We start from the raw sequence: 22,520 nt of genomic DNA on the forward strand, positions 1-22,520 counted from the left end.
ATGGGAGAAAATCATGTTGGTAGGGCAGTGGCAGTTCAGCAGCTTCAGCACATAGACTCTCGACCAGGCTAGTGTAAAAGGCACCAGTGGCCAAACGGATGCCATGGTGGTGGATAGTGTTGAGACAACATAAGAGGGATGGACAGGCAGATGCATAAACAAAGCACCTATAGTCGAGTTTCGAAGAGACAAGGGACCTATACAAACGGATGAGGGAAGTACCACAGAGGACATGTAGGACTTTGACGAACTGTGTACAGCGGGCTGCCAGGTAAGACACATGGGAGGACCGAGATAGTTCCCTATCGAGCATGAGCCCTAGGAATGTCATAGTTTCAATGAACGGAAGGGCAACAGACCCAAGATGTAAAGACTGTGGGAGAAACCATTTGCGCTGCCAGAAATTCATACAGACAGTTTTGTCGGAGGAAAAATGAACACATGAGGCAATACCGACCCTATGACTTATCTTAGAAGCTAGATTAAGAAAAAGCAACCCTACATTTCTAGCATTTGTAGACTTAGAGAAAGCTTTTGACAATGTTGGCTGGAATACTCTCTTTCAAATTCTGAAGGTAGCAGGGGTAAAATACAGGGAGCAAAAGGCTATTTACAATTTGTATAGAAACCAGATGGCAGTTATAAGGGTCGAGGGGCATGAAAGGGAAGCAGTGGTTGGGAAGGGAGTGAGACAGGGTTGTAGCCTCTCCCCGATGTTATTCAATCTGTATACTGAGCAAGCAGTAAAGGAAACAAAAGAAAAATTCGGAGTAGGTATTAAAATCCATGGAGAAGGAATAAAAACTTTGAGGTTCGCCGATGACATTGTAATTCTGTCAGAGACAGCAAAGGACTTGGAAGAGCAGTTGAACGGAATGGACAGTATCTTGAAAGGAGGATATAAGATTAACATCAACAAAAGCAAAACGAGGATAATGGAATGTAGTCGAATTAAGTCGGGTGATGCTGAGGGAATTAGATTAGGAAATGAGACACTTAAAGCAGTAAAGGAGTTTTGCTATTTAGGGAGCAAAATAACTGATGATGGTTGAAGTAGAGAGGATATAAAAAGTAGACTGGCAATGACAAGGAAAATGTCTCTGAAGAAGAGAAATATGTTAACATCGAGTATAGATTTAAGTGTCAGGAAGTCGTTTCTGAAAGTATTTGTATGGAGTGTAGCCATGTATGGAAGTGAAACACGGATGATAAATAGTGTGGACAAGAAGAGAATAGAAGCTTTCGAAATGTGGTGCTACAGAAGAATGCTGAGGATTAGATGGGTAGATCACATAACTAATGAGGAGATACTGATTAGAATTGGGGAGAAGAGGAGTTTGAGGCACAACTTGACTAGAAGAAGGAATCGGTTGGTAGGACACGTTCTGAGGCATCAAGGGATCACCAATTTAGTATTGGAGGGCAGTGTGGAGGGTAAAAATCGTAGAGGGAGACCAAGAGATGAATACACTAAGCAGATTCAGAAGGATTTAGGCTGCAGTACATTCTGGGAGATGAAGCAGCTTGCACAGGATAGAGTAGCATGGAGAGCTGCATCAAACCAGTCTCAGGACTGAAGACCACAACAACAATATCCCCACAACTTAAAATGATGCATGAAACCTGACAGATGATTCATAGTTACCTGTGGAAACACACTGTGGTAAAGTAAAATAAATAAAACAAATGATGCTCATGTACACTTTATTAATTTATTTTTGCGTGTACCACAAAAGATGTCCCCTATAAGCTTTCCTATAAGCTTAAGAAATTCATTTCAAAAATTGCTATGGGGCAATAGGTTGGATTTTTCTAACATTTCTAATGAAGAAGCAAGTATATTTTATGAATAAAAGTTCTTCGACTGTTCATATTTCAGTTTTTAGATTTTAGTTCCAACGCATATCGGAAATGAAACATAAAACGTAATGTATCTATATTTCAGTTTTTTCCATTTCCAATAAGCTAAATCTAAAATCTGATCTGTCTCTATCTCTACTTTTAGATTTAATTTCCAAAAAGTATTGGAAATAAAACAAAAAAACCAAAATACAGAACATCGACGGACTCTGATTCATGAAATGTACTTCTTTTACAGGCTTAGAGCCAACAGTCTGGATGATTGACTGATCTGGTCTTTTAACATCAACCAAAGTGGTCTTGCTGTGCTGGTACTGTGAACAGCCGAAAGCAAGGGGAAACTTTTTTTATTTTATTCATCAGTCTTCTGACTTGGTTTGATGTGGTCCACAATGAATTCCTCTCCTGTTCCAACCTCTTCATCTCAGAGCAGCAATTGCAAACTACATCCTCAATTATTTGCAGGATGTACTCCAAACTCTGTCTTCCTCTAGCACCATGGAAGTCATTCCCTGATGTCTTAATATATGTCCTATTCACTGTCCCTTCTGCTTGTCAGTGTTTTCCACACATTCCTTTCCGATTCTGCGTAGAACCTCCTCATTCCTTGCAGTCCACCTAATTTTCAACATTCTCTTCTGTTCTGGTTTTACCATACTTCATATTTCACTACCATACAATGCTGTGCTCCAAACGTACATTCTCAGAAATTTCTTTCTCAAATTAAGGCCTATGTTTGATACTAGCAGACTTCCCTGGGCCATCAACGCCCTTTTTGCCAGTGCTAGTCTGCTCTGTACGTCATTGGATATTTTCCTGCCTAGGTAGCACAATTCCTTAATTTCATCTACTCCATGACCAGCAATCCTGATGTTAAGTTTCTCGCTATTCTCATTATTGCTACTTCTCATTACATTCGGCATTTTTCAATTTACTCTCAATCTGTATTCTGTACTCATTAGACTGTTCATTCCATTCAGCATATCCTCTAATTCTTCTTCACTTTCACTCAGGATAGCAATGTCATGAGTAAATTCTATCACTGATATCCTTTCACCTTGAATTTTAATTCCCCTATTTCCGTCATTGCTTCTTTGATGTACAGATTGAACAGTAGGGGCGAACAACTACATCCCTGTCTTACACACCCTTTTTAATCTGAACACTTCATTCTTGATCATCCACTCTTATTATTCCCTCTTGGGTCTTGTACATATTGTATATTACTCATCTCTCCCTATAGCTTATCCCTATTTTTCTCAGAATATCGAACATCTTGCACCACTTTATATTGTCAGACACTTTTCCCAGGCTGACAAATCCTATGAACATGTCCTGATTTTGCCTTAGTCTTGCTGACATTATCAACTGCAACGTCAGAATAGCCCCTCTGGTGCCTTTACCTTCCCTAAAGTCGAACTGATCGTCATCTAACACATCCTCAATTTTCTTTTCCATTCTTCTGCATGTTATACTTTTCAGCAACTTGGATGCATGAGCTGTTAAGCTGACTGTGCGACAGTTCTCGCACTTGTTAGTTTGTGTAGTTGTTGGAGTTGTGTGGATGATAATTTTCCAAAAGTGAGGTGGTATGTCACCAGATTCATAAATTCCGCACACCAATGTACCCTGCACTCATCTGACCAGAAATTCTTGTCATCTTTCCATTTTACTTAACTGACCCCTACTATATCTAGACTGAGCCTTTCTATTTCCTTTTTCAGATTTTTTAGCTTCTGACATTCCACACCCCGACTAATAGATTATCCTTTCATTGGTTATTCAATCTTTTTCTCATGGTCAGCTCCCCCTCAGAGATCCAAATGGGAGACTATTCCAAAATCCTTTGCCAATGGAGAGGTCATAAATATACTTTTTCAATGCAGGCCACATGCCCTATGGAGACACATTATGTGTCATTAATGTCATGGTTTCCAATGGCTTCTGCATCCTCATGCTGTTGAATATCACTGACACTTGCGCCTTTAGGGGCAGTTTCCCATTCCAAAGACAAGAGATTGGCAGAATGAGGGCGATTTCTTATGCCTGAAGTCTTCAGCCTCAATGGTGACTGTTAATCAAAATTTAAGCAGCAGTAAGACAAATTCATCATCAGGAGAAACAAAACTCACATCCTATGGATCAGAGCATGGAATGTTTGATCCCTCAATTGGGCAGATAAATTAGATAATTTAAAAAGGGTAATGGGTAGATTAAAGTTAGATAGAGTGGAAATTACTGGAGTTTGATGGCAGGAGGAACAGGGCTCCTAGTCAGGTGAATATAAGGTTAAAAATACAAAATGAAATAGGGGGTCATGTTGGAGTAGGTTTAATAATGAATAAATACACAGAATGTGGATAAGCTACTATGAACAGCATAGTGAAGGTGTTATTGTAGCCAAGAAGCCCACACTCTTGACACTATCACAAGTTTATATACGAGGGGCGTTTGAAAAGTCCGTGCAAAGTCCGAGAGATGGCACCACCGGCGCATATCGAGGTCATGTTTAGTTAGTAGCAACTTTGGAAAGAACGCACTCCAAGTTTCAGCCATATTGGTCTATTTCTTTGTGTTTGGCTTTCATGTGAATCAAGGAAGTCGAGTGACTGTCAAAAAATGGATGAAAAAGAATTATTCAGATAGCTATGGGAGATGAAAATTTATTAGTGTTGGGGTGCTGGAATTTGATGGTAGCAAAAGGAATAGAAAGAAAAATAGTAAGTGAATACAGACTGAGAGAAAGGAATGAAAGAGGAAGCCGTCTGGTACAATTTTGCACAGAGTATAATCTGATCATCACTGACATATGGCTTACAAATCATGAAATAAGGCTGCGCAAATGGAAGAGACCTGGAAACACCTGAAGGTTTCAGACTGGTTACATAATGGTAATACAGAGATTTTGGAACCATATTTTACATTGTACGGCATTTCCAGGGGCAGATATGGACTCTGATTACAACTTTCTGGTTATGAACTGTAGATTAAAATTGAAGAAATTTCAAAAAGATAGGAAATTTAGGAATTGGGGCATGGATAATTTGAAAGAAACATGGGTTGTTGATAGGTTCAGAGGGGGCATTAGGCAACAATTGAAAAGAACATGGGAAAGGAATATAGCAGGAGGAAAATGGGTGGCTTTGAGAGATGAAATAGTGAAGGCAGTAGAGAATCTAATACTTAACAAGACAAGGCCTACTACAGATCCTCAGATAACACAAGAGATATTGAATGTAACTGATGAACGGAGAAAAATATAAAATTGCAGTAAATGAAGCAGACAAAAGGGAATACAAACATCTAAAAAATGAGATTGAAGGGAAGTGTAAAATATGTAAGCAGGAATGGCTAGAGGAACAAATGTAAGGATTTAGAAGCATATATCACCAGGGGAAGAATAGATACTACCTACAGGAGAATTATAGATGTCTTAGGAGAAAAGAGAAAGTGCTGCATGAATATGAAGAACTCAGAAGTAAAACCAGTCCTAAGCAATGAAGGGAAAGCTGAAAGGTGGAATGAGTTTATCGGGGGCCAAACAAGGGAGATTTCTGTCGATTGGTTGGCATGACAGCGCTAGACTTGTGGAACACTTTGTTGGGTGAAGTGGTGGTGGGGGTCGAGTGAAGTGGTGGGGACATTGGCTATTGGGTGGTCATACCCAATCAACCGTCTGACAAGAGAAATTGGTCGGTTGGTTGGCCAAAGTGCCCACACAGGTTCAATTTGTTGGTGGGTTGGTAGAAATGTAGGGCCCTTGAAACAGAGCTAGCACCAATGGGGTCAAAACACTATAATCTTTGGATGGTACAACTATTTGTGTGGTGGAGTGTGAAGTTTCAGAGACATACATTTAATTTTTCTGTTTGTTGGTTGTGATTTGTAAAAAATAATGTGTTAAAATTTTGGTGAAAATGCATATAATTAAATTACAAACTGTAACAAATTACTTTGCTGTATGAAATTTAATCCCAACACATTTTAATCCCACATATACAAAATTTGAGGTGGATTCGACATTGATGGATTTTGAACATTCATTCACATAGGTTAAAATGTAACCGAGGAATTTCAGTGGGATTGTACATCCAATGAAGTTGAAACCCACTGAGGACATCAAAAACCTAGTATGATGAAATAGGGGCAACAATTCACAATGCTGTATTCAACGAACACAAACTGAAAAATTGCAAGCTGACTAGCATTGCATAGATCTATGGAGGGCCTGCTCATCTCACATATGAGAGAGAGAGAGAGAGAGAGAGAGAGAGAGAGAGAGAGAGAGAGAGAGAGAGATTGATGTTGACAGAGGGGATGAATATTTGGAGTATTAGTGGTAGAAGAATACCACAGTAAAAGAAGTTATCACAATCAGCAAGACAACAATCAATACAATAGAAACAAAGCAGCTACTGTGACTCTGCCATCCAGAAAGGATGACAGCAGATGGCTAGAGCGAACATGAAAATGGAATCCTTAAGAAAGTAAAAAGGGGATGTGCACACAGAATAAGGAAGAAAGACAATTGCCATCTCCAGGATGGAGACTAACTGAAGAGAAAGAAATAGGTGATGGGAGTGTACAGCAGTGCTGGCCATAAAAAATACTTATGATATTTTTTGATGGTGGTGGTGGTGATGACAGTGATGAATATATACACTTGCTTCTTGTAAGTGCTATTGCAGTTTCTATCACATCTCATGACAGGAGATGATCATATGAATGTATCATTACAAGCCACTGACAAAGAAACTATCGTAAAGCAGTGTTCAAAAGTATTTTGTAGTTGCAATGTTATGTTGTCAGTACTGTTTGCATGCACTCAAAACAGAGCAGCGCATATAACCTTGTCACTTCATCAAGAGCTTCACACTGCTGTGGTTACATACCTAGTAAACAAGCAAGGTCATACAATAACAATGTAAGTTCAGCTCAAAAGCACTTTGCAATTTGCTTTTGTTGGGACAGTATTCATTAACAACTGTTACTTAGGCATTCAGACAGTATTTGTTTATTTATCAGTACAACTATAAGCATGCCAAAACACAAAGGATACTCAGTTGGTGTGAGACAAGCTGTTTTGCATGCTTTGGACAAGGGAAAGCCACAGTGTAGCCTTGCTAGAGACTTGGCATACCACAAAAACTAATAATTGTGTGGAGTCGAAGACAGCAACATGAAGGAACAGAAGCCAATATGCCAAGGTCAGGTCATACTCGAAAAACAACAAGCAGGGAGGACAAAAAGATTTGTAAGCTGTCAATGCGGTTCCAAGAGAATGGGCTCAATAAATGAGGGGTCATCTGAAGCAGTATCAAGGACTGAACAGATGTCTATAGTGTAAATGTCAGCTAGTGGCAGGTGATTTAAATGCCACGCAACCATCACATGAACCACTGCTTAAAAAAAGATCCAGGAAAGACTTTGCAAAGAAACATCAAACTTAGAATGCTACAGATTGGTCTAAGTTTTTGTGAAGTTATAGAAATAAATGTAATGTACTTTCTTCTGATGGTGTGCAGTATATACAACCAAAAAAACCTAAGTGACAACAAAAAGTACCAGGTATTGACCATTATGGTATGATTGTGGCAACATCGTGGTGTGAGAATGTTTTTCTATATGTGAGGTAGATCATGTAGTCTAAACAGAAGGCATAATGGATTGTTTCTTGTACAGTGACATTTTAGAAAAGAATATGGTTCCACCTGGGAGAAAGAATATACCATGTAATTGTATATTTCAGCACGACAATGATTCAAAACACACTTCCGGCCATTTAAAAAGATAAATTTTCAGATTTAAAAAAAGATCAAACTTTTGGAATGACCAAGCCTGACCCAGATCTAAATTCAACTGAACAGTTCTGGGATGTATTGGATCCATGTGTTCATCGTAGAAGCTACTCAAACAAGGATAAATTTCCTGCTGCCTTGCTGGATGAATGGTCAAAGCTTCCACATGACCTATCACAAAAGCTTGTGGATTCAATCCCAAATTGATGTGCAGCTGTGGTCAAAGCTCATGGGTATGCAATGAGACACTGATTTGTTCTTCAGATTCCTAAACAGATTGTTTTATTCTTACATACTTAGGTCTAGAATTATTTTTGAGCCAGAAGAACTGTTATTTCTGTTCTGATGTAAGACTTCATTTAAACTAAAAGAAGTTTTGTACTAAGTAGATTATAAACACATATTTTTGAATTATTCACTGGCAATTTTCTCTATTACACAATTATCTGTATGTAATTGTAACTAAAGCTTTCCACAAAATACTTTTGAGCACTCCTGTAATAATGAAGTGACAAATAGTGAGAGTGGTACAAATAAAGTAAAAATGGTTCCCTCTGCAAAAAATGGTAGTAGTTACTGTTTTCCAGGATTCTCGTCTTATCATACTAGAAGATTATAATGATAACAAACACTTGGGAGGAATTGCACTTCACTGTTGGACATACTAAATACTGCTATTCAGGCTAAACACCCACCACATCTTCCAATGAAGAAAGCTCCACTCCCTCACAATATTACGCCCCCTCCACATCTTGGATGATTGCTACAAAATGGCCTAACACTTCACTTCAAAGCGGTTTGCTGTTAAGTGTATTTACTAATTTTGCATCAGAATGATTACTTTTTTTGCCAAACCTTAGGAAGTGACTGAGTGGATGTTGTTGTTGTTGTTGTTCTTGTTGTGGTCTTGCTACTCTATCCTGTGCAAGCTTCTTCATCTCCCAGTACCTACTGCAACCTACATCCTTCTGAACCTGCTTAGTGTATTCATCTCTTGGTCTCCATACTAAATTGGTGATCCCTTGATGCCTCAGAACATGTCCTACCAACCAATCCCTTCTTCTAGTCAAGTTGTGCCACAAGCTTCTCTTCTCCCCAATCCTATTCAACACCTCCTCATTAGTTATGTGATCTACCCATCTAATCTTCAGCATTCTTCTGTAGCACCACATTTCGAAAACTTCTATTTTCTTCTTGTCTAAACTATTTATTGTCCATGTTTCACTTCCATACATGGCTACACTCCATACAAATACTTTCAGAAACGACTTCCTGACACTTAAATCTATACTCAATGTTAACATATTTCTCTTCTTCAGAAACGCTTTCCTTCCCATTGCCAGTCTATTTTTTATATCCTCTCTACTTTGACCATCATCAGTTATTTTGCTCCCCAAATAGCAAAACTCCTTTACTACTTTAAGTGCCTCATTTCCTAATCTAATACCCTCGACATCACCCGACTTAATTCGATTACATTCCATTATCCTCGTTTTGCTTGTGTTGCTGTTCATCTTATACCCTCCTTTCAAGACACTATCCATTCCGTTCAACTGCTCTTCCAAGTCCTTTGCTGTCTCTGACAGAATTACAATGTCATCGGCGAACCTCAAAGTTTTTATTTCTTCTCCATGGATTTTAATACCTACTCCGAATTTTTCTTTTGTTTCCTTCATTGCTTGCTCAATATACAAATTGAATAACATCGGGGAGAGGCTACAACCCTGTCTCACTCCCTTCCCAACCACTGCTTCCCTTTCATGCCCCCTCGACTCTTATAACTGCCATTTGGTTTCTATACAAACTGTAAATAGCCTCTCGCTCCCTATATTTTACCCCTGCCACCTTCAGAATTTGAAAGAGAGTATTCCAGTCAACATTGTCAAATGCTTTCTTTAAGTCTACAAATGCTAGAAACATAGGTTTGCCTTTCCTTAATCTAGCTTCTAAGATAAGCCGTAGGGTCAGTATTGCCTCACGTGTTCCAATATTTCTGCGGAATCCAAACCGATCTTCCTCAAGGTCGGCTTCTACTAGTTTTTCCATTCGTCTGTAAAGAATTCGTGTTAGTATTTTGCAGCTGTGACTTATTAAACTGATAGTTCAGTAATTTTCACATCTGTCAACACCTGCTTTCTTTGGGATTGGAATTATTATATTCTTCTTGAAGTCTGAGGGTATTTCGCCTGTCTCACACATCTTGCTCACCAGATGCTAGAGTTTTGTCAGGACTGGCTCTCCCAAGGCCGTCAGTAGTTCTATTGGAATGTTGTCTACTCCCGGGGCCTTGTTTCGACTTAGGATATTCTTGTGCTGTAGTGGATGATGAGACCGAAACTAAATAAGTGACAAAAAGGAATTTTCCACTCTGCGGCAGTGTGTGCACTGATATGAAATTTCCTGGCACATTAAAACTTTGTGCCAGACAGGGACTTGAACCCAGGACCTTTGTCTTTTGCACACAAGTGCTCACCAACTGGGTTACCAAAGCATAACTCACAACCCGTTCTTATAGCTTCACTTCCTCAAGTACCTCATCTCCTATCACCCAACATTCACGGAATTTCTCCTCTGGAACTTGAGAACTAGCACTCCTGGAAGGAAGGATATTGTAGAGACATGGCTTAATCACAATATGGGAGATGTTTTCAGAACGAATTTGCCATTTTGTAGTGGAGTGTGCGCTGATATGAAACTTCCTGGCAGATTAAAACTGCGTGCCACGCCAGGATCAATACTGGGATAATTGCCTTTTGAGAGCAAGCCATAATTATACACTACAATAAGTAGTAATCCAAAGTTTACAGGGTTCCAGTGACAGTTTGTGCACAGCCCTGTGAGCAGCTGCTACACACACTTAGTGTTAGTGGGCACCATGATCTTCTGGACTCATTTTCATGGCCGCTCCCAAGTCATCTAGTCTATTTGCCACCTGCCACTGTCCGAACAAAAGGATGAAGTGTCACGCAGCAGTCGGGACCTGTGTATAGGGTTTTGGCTCCGACATAATACCACAGTCCACTTGTGTTGTAGTGAAACACTCTGTAGTAGATTGCAACACACAAATTTGTCAATACATTTTCTTTAAGAAAATTAATAAGAATAGCAAGACATTTCAAATGAAACCAGCAACCTCTCACTTACTGTTTTCATTTGGTCTACAAAAAACAATAAGTTAACAATATCATCACCCTTGTGCTGCACAAATGACCCTATGATGAAACACGAAACACTGAATGGGGCAGCAGTTTTTAAAATTCACTTCACAGTTCTTGACATTAAAAATGATAACATCATGTGTGAAATGTTGTCATCAGATGTCAGAAATGAGCTCCAAATACTCGTTTTGAACTCTCCAGTGGATCCTATGATGTTATTTCCAAATACATTGTCCATGTAAGCTTGGAGACTCAACTAGCAAGTCTTCACCACTTTCCAATTACAACCGTATACTTTTTGCTTGGGTCTGTTGGATAGAAGCAAACTGTACAAGCATAGAAAGGACAGAGTACATAAGTTCTAAGTATAAACAAGGACTTGCAGCATTACCACTGATTTATATGAGCCTTTTCTAAGTCATTTTTGAGCTTCTGGATCCCCCAGGCTATGGTTCTGAGTTGTTATATACAGTGGAACTTCGATTTTACATTCTCCGATTTTACGTTTTTTGTTATTCTGCATCATAAATTTGTATCCCGTGAGAAACCCATAAGATCAATGCTAAAAAATTCCCCAATTTTATGTTTCTTCCTAGTAAGGTTTACCTCATTTCTACGTTCTTACTCAATAATTCGCTTGACTTCGTCCCATTTTTTTCCTATTGACATCTGATGCGACTGAACGAGTTATAAGTGGCACCAACGACAGAAGGTTTGCACCACAGGTGGTGGCAGAGTCAAGGGAATATTTTGGGCCGATGCAGAGAGGGGAGACATGAGAGGAAATGCTGACACAATCCATAATTTGCATTGCCAACACAAATTTCAACTTTTCACTGCGCAATTATGACACAGGTACTGCTACGTTGCGGTAGCAATGGGAAAACAGGGCAATCGACGCAAGGTGTTCCAGACTAAGCCAATACGTGATGAAGGGACCCAGTCACCATCTTTTCTTGTGCCACTTATAACTAATTCTCATCTTTTTGCATGTATTTCTGATGTACTGTATTCAACGACAATACTGATTGTCAACCTTTTAAATCCAAATGCTGAGGCTCAAAGAATATGTTAAATCAGTGAGCCACCACAATGCGAGAGTGTCTATGGCATCAATGATCTATAAATTATGCCACGTGTGGATTCCTAAATTTCCGAGTATGCTGCACGCTGCGCATGTGCAGAGACAAGGGACTATGGCAGCATCTGCTAACATTTTAAGTTATAACCTATTCTGGTCCAGTTCACTCCTACTACAGAAATGGATTTTGTGTCTACTTAATTATGTTGTTTATATATAAAAACAAAGATGAGGTGACTTACTGAACAAAAGCGCTGGCAGGTCGATAGACACACAAACAAACACAAACATACACACAAAATTCAAGCTTTCGCAACAAACTGTTGCCTCATCCGGAAAGAGGGAAGGAGAGGGGAAGACGAAAGGAAGTGGGTTTTAAGGGAGAGGGTAAGGAGTCATTCCAATCCCGGGAGCGGAAAGACTTACCTTAGGGGGAAATATGTCTGGTTGTGTCTGTATGTGTGGATGGATATGTGCGTGTGTGCGAGTGTATACCTGTCCTTTTTTCCCCCCTAAGGTAAGTCTTTCCGCTCCCGGGATTGGAATGACTCCTTACCCTCTCCCTTAAAACCCACTTCCTTTCGTCTTCCCCTCTCCTTCCCTCTTTCCTGATGAGGCAACAGTTTGTTGCGAAAGCTTGAATTTTGTGTGTTTGTTTGTGTGTCTATCGACCTGCCAGCGCTTTCGTTCGGTAAGTCACCTCATCTTTGTTTTTATATATAATTTTTCCCACGTGGAATGTTTCCCTCTATTATATTAATTATGTTGTTTGCTTTGTTTTTGTGGCACAGTGAAAAGTTACACAACATACTGGTATTTTTTCCTTCTAGTGTTCTCTTACAGGAGACTAAATATCTGGAAGCAAAAATTATTCAAATTTTATAGAAAAAAACTTACACTGTGGTGTACAGATAAGAATGTAAACAGATGAATGTTTTAATGAAAAACCCAGAAATAAAGGGTGAGAAAACTAATTTTCATTGTTATTTGATATCTAGTAAAAAAAACAATACACAGGATAAAATTTCGATTTTTCCATAAAAAGGATAATCCCTCAATCTCACTTTCACCACTCGGATGCCAAATTCAACAGCAAACAGTTTTCATAACACCGGCAACTTTGGTGGTGGCTGGCATGTAAATGAAAATGACCACTCAAAACACACGAGACTCAGTATAGGAAGAAAACGCCAGGGGCACTGCAGTGCACCTGTGTCACCAAAGTCTGCTGCACTGCCATTGGCTACAGAAGGAAAACACACACTCCCACATTTTAGATTACGGTGCCTTTCACCATACTTCAAATTTTCGGTTTAATTTACCATGTTCATTAATTTTTGCTTTTTTTTCTGGGTGAGCACAAAGTAAAATGCATGGTTTGACATATAGGTTGTGATTGTAGCAAGTTGGAAAATAGCTCGATTACTTTGTACCTAGATACCAATTTCAATTTTTTGACAAGATTTTGTTTGTTGTTACTCATCTGTTATTTTTTAACAACTGATGAAATTCACTATCAGATATTATTGCATAAATATTGTATTGTACATTAAATTTCCTTCGTGTATACATATTTTATACAATGTCTTGGACAGGATTAAGATTTTTAATCATATATGCCAATTACATATGTTTTTGCTCATATTCTGGAGTTTTTTAACATTTTCCTCGATTCTGCATGTTCCTCCATTTTACGTTTTTAAAGTCTGGATCACACAAAAACGTAAAATAGGGGTTTCAGTATATATGTTTTGTATGTACTTACATTTATATATGTACGTATGAATGCATGTAATATGTATCTATATAAATATGTATGTATACTGTTCACTCACATTAAAGTGACCACCTGTCAAAAGCTTCAATAGCCACCTTTTGCAGTGTGGACCACTGCGAGACTTGCAGGAAGAGAGGCAGTTAACTTCTGGAAGGTACTGACAGGAATGTGGAGCTATGCCAACTCCAGTGCTTTGGCCCAGCTGCACTAAGTTTCTTGGTTGAGAATCAAAGGTGTGTACAGCTCGACTGAGGTTTCTCTATTGGATTTAAATGTGGGGAGTTTGGTGGCGAAGGGAGTACAGTAAACACATCCTGGCACTCTTCAAACCACGCATGTACAGTGAGATCTGTGTGACATATTGCACTGTCCTGCAGGTAGATGCATTCACCCCAAGTAGAAACAAACTGCATGTAGGTGTGCACATGGTCCCCAAGGATAGATGCATATTTGTGTTGATCCACTGTGCCCTCCAGAATGAAGTGATTGTTGCAGGGTGTTAGCTTTCAGATGTTTCATGCCCGATGGAGCATAAAATGTGTGTCATCTGAAAAGGCCACCTATTGCCACTCAGTGGATGTCCTCCACTTATGGTAATTGCATGCAAATTCCAGTCTTTGTCGTCAATGAACCAGGCGCCTTCCGCAGAGGCCCATACACACAAACATTCACTGAACAGTCACTGAGGAGACACTGCTGGTAGCCCCTTGGTTCATCTGGGCGGTCAGTTGCTTAACAGTTGCACGTCTTTTCATCCGTACACATCTCCGCAGCCATTATTCACCACAGTCACCTATGGCCTGTGGCGCACCATAGTAGCCTTTGTGCTGGTATTGGATAATACCATTTTGCCAAGCTCGGCATACTTTAACCGTGGTTGCATGCTAGCAGTTTACAAACTTGGCCATTTTGAAATCTTGCATATCTTGGCCCCAAAGTCAATGACCGTAACCTTTCAGACGTCAAATAAAACACTCCGTTTCCATATTTCGACAATAACTGCACTATTTTCCATATCCCCCCCCCCCCCCCCACTGCCCCCTCCCTCCAAATATGCCTTATATACCTTCCACTGCTAGTGCTATCATCTGCTTGTCTGTGAGTGGTTATTGCACTTGCAGACATCTTTTACAGTGAGTGGTAATCCATCCTAGCTACAAACCCACTATAAGCCCATTAACGCAAGTTGTCACCACTAAAAGAATACAAAAACAGTGCACATTTTGGTCACATAGACATAATAGTGACATTGCTTTGTACCCTGTTTTCGTTTGTGAGGAGTACATATACTCTGTCATGTTGAATAAACAAGAATACAACAATTTTGTTTCATTGGATGAACTTTATATGTTTTCCATTTGAAGGATGAACTACAGCAGCAAACTTTTTCCAGACAATATACTCTTGCAGCAATGGAGCACATTTGTGATGGTATACACTTCACTGTTTAATTTTCAACTTGCACTGTCCACAGCATCACAAAACATAGCTTCCTTAGAGGCCATCTGGTCCTGCCAAGTAGTCATTTTGACCTGTCAGTTCCAGATTACGATAGAAAGATCATTCACCCAACTTTCATAGTAAGCCACAGCTTGCCTTACACCCCTGCATGCTCCAGGAAAAGAGAAAGAGCCAACAAGTGGGAAGTAACTGCAGCACCGCCACTCTCAGACTCCATTATATTTGCAAAACTACACTGGGAAGGTTGTTGTTGTTGTTGTTGTTGTTGTTGTTGGTTGGGGGTTGAAGGGACCAAACAGCAAGGTCATCAGTCCCTTGTTTCAAATGTGTTACATTCCGACGTGTCTTCTTTACGGTGAGTAGCAATCTGTCTTTTCCTACATTGCTGATATTCCTATCTCGAGTTTCCATTGATTAATTATGATAACAGTCACTTCCAGGGAAACCCTCCCTACCCTCCTTGCCACATACAAAACCACTCCAGTCAGTGGATGTAGCCCAGCCAAAGCACTATATGGGTGCAGAACAAACACCATCTTCAACCCACTGCACCTGGCCTATCTTGGCCCGCTGCCCACACACCTAGCCTTATTGTTGGGTAGGGTCCCATGTATGAGCTCTCACTTTCACCTGAACCCCAATGTAGACCTAAATTGACAGTAGCAATAGGAGGACAACAAATGTTTGAAGCCACAAGTGATCTTGAGTGCCTGGTAAGACATTAGAATCAACTCTGGCCATGGCAAAACCTCCCCTGCAACTGAGTTGGGCACAGGCACAGAGACACAGCCACAATCACAAAAAGCCTGTCAACCACCCTGTCTACCACCATTTTTATAACCTTCGCATTCATCTTTGGCAAACGTGAGAGCCACTGGAGGTCAAGCCACTGCCATCACCCTTCCATCACCCTAAGTCATTTCCGGCTCCAATCAGAGGGAAAAAAAATGTGTGCAAGAGGTTCAACTGCTATTGCACCCCTCTGGATCATCACTGTCACACATTTCCTCTGCTGGCAAGACCAAATAGTTCCCCAGAGATGTAAGACTGGTCTGTACTCCCACCCAGCGCCAGCAATGATACCTGATCCGGTCAATCATGACACGTAAATGCCATGGGGCCATTTCAACTCCTCCTCTCCGTTTCTCACCATACAAGGCACAAACTTGGCTATTTTTGGTCCTATGTGCCAATTAATGATGGGAGTAGTTTATTATCAAACGGTACTTGAGATTCATTGGCCAGCACAAGTATCCATGCAGACACATGGTCATGGATTGTTGGCCTGCATAGCAACTGAGTTAACACATATGGTGGGCCATGATCAAGGATGCAGTAGTGCTGATAAATATCTTCGCCAGCCACTTGTCTTGTAAGTCCCTTTTACACGATCAGTCTATCCTGTCTCAACTGACTACTCGATATGAGTGTGTCTATTGCAGCGCCCCTGGCATTTTATTCCCGTGCTGGGTCTGATCTGTTTTCAGTGGTCATTTTTGTTTACATGTCAATGTTAAAATTGCTGGTGTTGTGAGAGCTGTCTGCTGTGCAGTTTGGCATCTGAACAGTGAAAGTGAGGTTATGAGGAATGATTCTTTTTAGGGAAAAATCGAAATATAGTAACAAAATGTACAAACAAATAATGACAATAGAGTTTATTAATGACCAAAGCAGAATTCATTGTGGAAGTTCTTGTCAAAGTCATGTTCACACTGCTGAGAACTGAAAGAACAGGAAGAGTGTTGTCCAAACACTTCAGAACAATGTATATTTGCCCAAGAAAATATATACTTGCAAACACATCAGACAAAATGTACAATGCAGTAAATAGCACCTTTTTGCTCTATCCTCTTCCCTTATTTTCTTGCTCGTCCAATAATTCCAACTTTTTCCACTGTCGAAATAATGTTCCTTAAAACATGTTGATCCATTTATGTCTCATTTGAGCATAATGTAGATTTTTTCTCTGTAAAATGTAAATGCTATTTGCTCTCAGATAGTTCATCTTTCTGGTAGGAGAACACTAGCAGGAAAAAAAACCAGCAGGACCCTGTGCAACTTTCTAATGTGCCATTAAAACAAAGCAAACAACATAATAAAAATTAAGAAGAAAAAAAGCACAAAATACATTTCTGTAATAGGAGTGAGCTCGACCAGAACAGGTTACACCTTCCAATGAAAGCAGATGCCTCCACAGTCCATCGTCTCTGCCCATGCACAGCGTGAAGTGCACTAGGAAAATTAGAACTCCATACTTGGCACAATCTATAGATCATTGACGCCATACACACTTGCATCATGGTTGGTTGCTGACTTACACGCAGGCATGAAAGGCTCACAGGCTTCGAGCAGTCAATTTTGAGCAGAAAGTTGCTCATGTAAAATGAGCTTTATTCTCTTTTTTATTCTATGAAGCCCTTGTCTATGCACCACGTACCTATTCTGAGGTCAACCTTACCTGTTTATGTTTCGCAACTTGGACTGATTTATGACAATCTTCACTATATTCTGGATTTTGCTTCTGGTCAGCCATCTGCTACATGAACTCTGTTGTGATCAACCATATGGAACAGCCTGTTTATTTCACATCTTAGGCACACAGAAAAATAACACCACAGATTACTGTGACTGGCTGATCATTTGATGAAAATATGGATTAGCCATACTTTAAAGTGCCCTCAGTTCCTTGGCATAAGAAGAAACAGAGAAGAAGCAGAAGGTATGAGTGTGGAAGCATGAGAGAGAGAGAGAGAGAGAGAGAGAGAGAGAGAGAGAGAGAGAGAGAGAGAGAAGGGGGGGGGGGATTCGGGAAATATTATTTTAGTATCTGAATAGTAAAATTAGTTCAGATGGTAACAGAGTGACAGAAGACAATGGAAAGAGTTACTCAGCACCATTACTACTCTGTTCTTGACTAAGTACACTGAAGTTGTGCAGTGATTTGGGATATCTTTTTTTTTTTTTCAAAGTTAGTGATATAATTAATAATCTCATGATTATGGATTACCTACAGATTGCTTCTGAATATATGATAATGTTTAAGCCCATGAAATGAGAAACTCCTGTTATTTTTGCTGTGATTATTTAAAGACCCATGCTGAAGTAAAATTTTGTAGAAATGCATACCTTTGAGAGCAAGTAAGGCTCATATCTGTATGAGTAATAATTTTCTATTACAGAATGCACTGGAAGAGAACATTTTTTCTGATTTTATGGTCCACTGTGGTAGCTCTTTGCGCTATGAAGCCAGGCCTGAAATCATTTAAACTATTTCACTGATGATAGTCAAGCTTTTCAGACCCCTTACAATACCTTCTGTTACCAAATTGACAACTTCTTGATACCTCAGGATGTTCCTATCAACCAATCCCTCCTTTTGGTCAAATTGTGATACAAATTTCTTTGTTTCTCAATTCAATTCATTCATTATTTGATCTTATCATCTAACTTCACAGTCTTCGATAGCACCACATTTCAAAAGCTTCTATAGCCTTCTTTTCTGAAGTGCTTACCATCCATGTTTCACTTCCATACAGAGCCTCCTAACAGTTGAGTTGATATTAGATGTTAATAAATTCCTCTGTCCTCTCTATTTCAGCCATCATCAGTTATACTGTGGCCAAAATAACACGACTCATCTACCACTTTTAGTGTGTCATTTCCTAATACAGTTCTTTCAGCATCGCCAGATTTAATTCACCTACATACCATTACCCTTGTTTTATTTTTGTTGATGTTCAACTTACAAATTCTTTTAAAGCCACCACTCATACCATTCAACCAACCTTCCATGTTCTTTGCTATCTATGACAAAATTACAATATACCTACTGTTATCAGTAAAACACAAAGTTTTTACTCCTTATCTCTGAATTATAATTTCTTTTCCAAATGTCTTCCTTGTTCTCTTCGCTGATGCTCAGTATACAGATTGGATAACACTGACCTACAACACTGTCTCACACCCTTCTCAACTACGACTTCGCTTTCATATCCTTTGATTCTTAAAATCGCAGTCCGGTTTCTGCACAAGTTGTGAATAACTTTTCACTCCTTATACGTTATCTCTGTTATCTTCAAAATTTCAGGGTGTGTAATCCAGTCAACACTACCAAAAGCTGTCTCTAAATCCACAAAAGCTATAAGCAAAGATTTGCCTTTCTTTAACCTGTAGTCTAAGATGAGCTGTAGTACTAGTATCACCTCACTGACTTCTCCAAGCTGAGTATCTATCAGTTTTTTCCATTCTTCTGTAAATAATTCACCAGTATTTGGTAACTGTGACTTACTAAACTGAAAGTTCAGTAACATTCACATCTCTGTTTTCTTTGGAATGGCAATTAATACATTCTTCCTGAAGTCTGAGGGTATTTCGCAGGTCTCATATCTTGCACAACAGTCTGAATAATTTTATCGTGGGTGGCTCTCCTAAGGATCTTAACAACTCTGAGGAAATGCTGTCTACTCTAGGGGCCTTGTTTCTGCTTAGGTCTTTCAGTGCTCCCATTAGGGCACAGATATAATGACGAGATTTAGGCAAGGATGGTTTGTCACCAGTTTTATTCAAACTAGGACTAGAGAAAATAAAGAAACAATTATCAGGAACTTACATGAAACTGAAGTCAGAAATACAAACATCACTCATCTGGAATATGCCACGCATATAGCCATGTTGTCTCGAGACAGAGGACCTACTGCAGATGAGTATGTCCTTGGCTAATGAAACATACAAAATTGGTCTTCTCATAAATCAATAAAAAACGCAATATCTTCTCTTTATTATAGATCAAGCTGAGCAAAACATTCACTACAAGTACTGATAGAGGTGACAAACTCATAAATGGATCAGACAATTCATGGACCTGGAGGCAATTTTCACAAAGACTGCAGCAACACACAGATCCATACTGGAAATCACTCTTACTACATTCTCAGTCATCTGACTGAGACCTATAGTCCAGTGAGAATGTTCAAACTTAAGATGTACAATACATTGATGCAACAAGGGAAAGTATAGGAGTGTGAGACATGGAGCAACTGGAAACAAGACTTTCATGATAGTCTTAAGTTTGAGGATGATCTCTGTGGAGACCTGCAACAGATCGGCACACTAGATGATTGTTGATGAAGAACAAGAAAACAATATGTTGGAAAAGGAGTCTTGTAAACACACACAGTCCCCTGTGCATGATTATAATACGATTATGACCTTAGTACTGAAAGAGCGGTCATGAACTCCAATACACAAACATGTAGTTTTAGACAGGCCTGTTTTCCCATTTATTGAATTCAAATTTGCTATTAACTCACCTTTCAAACTTACTCTGCAGAAGTTCATTAATGCATGGCAGCAGGGCAACACAGACATCAAGATTCCAAACTTTGCTGAAAAATAAGGATTTTTGTTTTACTTCACACAATAAAGAGGTTAATAATAAGAATACTTTCAAGTATACACATTATAATCCACAAAAACACATCATATGTTAATGATTAAACAGACTATCTGCTACAGGTTTTAAAAGAATACAGTGACATACTCTTGTTAGAAGCCACTTATTAATTAACTGGTCTTACGTTTGAAAATATTATGAAAAAGATAAATTGCTCCTCACCATATAGTGGAAATGTTGAGTCGCAGACAGGCACAACAAAAAGACAGCTCAACAAATAAGCTTTCAGCCAAAAGACCTCCTTTTGAATTAGTCAGCATACACTGACACATTCACATGAGCACAACTCAAACACATATGACCACTGTCTCTGGCTGCCACAGAAAGTGACCATGTGTGTGAGTTGTGTTCATGTGAATGCAAAAGGAGGCCTTTTGACTGAAAGCTTATTTCTTTAGCAGTCTTTTTTGTTGTGCCTATCTGCGACTCAACATCTCCACTTCATGGTGAGTAGCAATCTATTCTTTTGATAATATTGTCATTATTCCAGCCTGGATTTTCCATTGTTTGATAATCCCAAATTTTGCATGTTTTGAATGATCCCATGGGTTTGTTGCCACTGGATTTAAATCCAAAGTATTAGTGCACTTGATGACAGAAAATACCTGCTATGCCAAGTGTACACATCTATGAGCCCTGTATATAAGACTAATATCTGGCCAACAATACGGAAAGGATAGATTGCTACTCCCCATACAGAGGAGGTATTGAGTTGCAGATAGGTACAAAGAAAAAGACTACTAAAATTACCTATTTTAGGCAGAGTTGTTGTTCTGCAGTGGAAAACCAGACATGATCACACAAGTGCAACTCACGCACACATGGCCACTGTCTCAGGGTGCTGTGTTTTTCTACTGCAGAAGAATGACTTTGTTCGAAAGCTCGTCCAACCAAATCACTGTCTCCCATTGCTCCATAGCTCAGGTTTTATGCCTTCAACACCATGTTTTTCTCTTACAGGGGTATGCATCACTGATGAGGGGCTTTGGTATTCTAGCTCGCCCTGCAATTCCCTGGTTATGGAGCTCCCTTTGTGTTATTCTGTTGCCGACAGGGCTCGCAAGTATGTCATCCAGTTCTGCAAGGACTTTTCCAGCTGTTGTTACCTTATTTTTTTGTCAAAATCCTTTTCAATTAATATCTGTCATCATCACTGAACACACACTTTTGAGCGCATCTCAAGTTTGTGGATGACTTTTTGCCTCTTTCCTCATATGCAGTATAAATCTTTCATACAGTGCCACTTGAAGCACTAAGCACTTGGCTCCCTTCACTGCAGAAACACCTGCTATACAAGCACCAACAATTTGCCCACATTCAAATTCACTCAGCACCACCATAATGCACTCACAACTACACAGAACACTGTTTGGGCCACAACTGATGCTTGAAGACATTTCACAGTGAGTTTATTGGGGCCTGGCACTTGAGGCACTCCATTTCCAAGAACGCAGATGCACCACAATTTTTACATTTTGCTGTGTCAACTACAATGATTTGCAGAAAACTGTTGCCCCACAGTCAACCATGGGCAACAACATTTTGGCAACAGGAACCACTGTTGTTTACGGCAGATCGTAATAACAGTCAGTAGACAGGTACAAGGCAGCAACTCATTCACCAAACTGACGCAGCCATATCACCCGTAACCATCTCCTTGCTACTGTATATGGAACCCACAGCCCCAGATGTATAAATACTAGCATGGATGTTAGAACAATGCCTAAAGAGGCTAACGGTTTGAAAAAGGTCACTTTTGCTAATGATTCATGAGACACATCAGTACACACTAACATAGGATGCAAATTTGTCAAAAACCAGAAGAAAGAATGTGACCAGTATGCCTGCAGAGGTGGTGTATGGATTCCTACAAGGGGAATATTTACACAGGATGAAAAGAAGCCCCTTATGTTTGTTCTGTACAGTTATTTGT

The 22,520-nt window shown here is 39.6% G+C and overlaps 1 protein-coding gene across 2 annotated transcripts in view; it reads right to left on the reverse strand.

Moving 5' to 3' along the window:
- LOC124775165 (katanin p80 WD40 repeat-containing subunit B1) overlaps window positions 1–22,520 on the reverse strand; it is a 140,785-nt gene that overhangs the window by 24,016 nt on the left and 94,249 nt on the right. For both annotated transcript variants that reach the window (XM_047250005.1, XM_047250003.1), the window contains one exon: window positions 20,445–20,519. In XM_047250005.1, coding sequence (XP_047105961.1) covers window positions 20,445–20,519 — 75 coding nt within the window. The remainder of the gene's footprint in view (window positions 1–20,444; window positions 20,520–22,520) is intronic.

This window comes from Schistocerca piceifrons, chromosome 2 (genome assembly GCF_021461385.2).
Source record: "Schistocerca piceifrons isolate TAMUIC-IGC-003096 chromosome 2, iqSchPice1.1, whole genome shotgun sequence".
NCBI classification, from domain to species: domain Eukaryota; kingdom Metazoa; phylum Arthropoda; class Insecta; order Orthoptera; family Acrididae; genus Schistocerca; species Schistocerca piceifrons.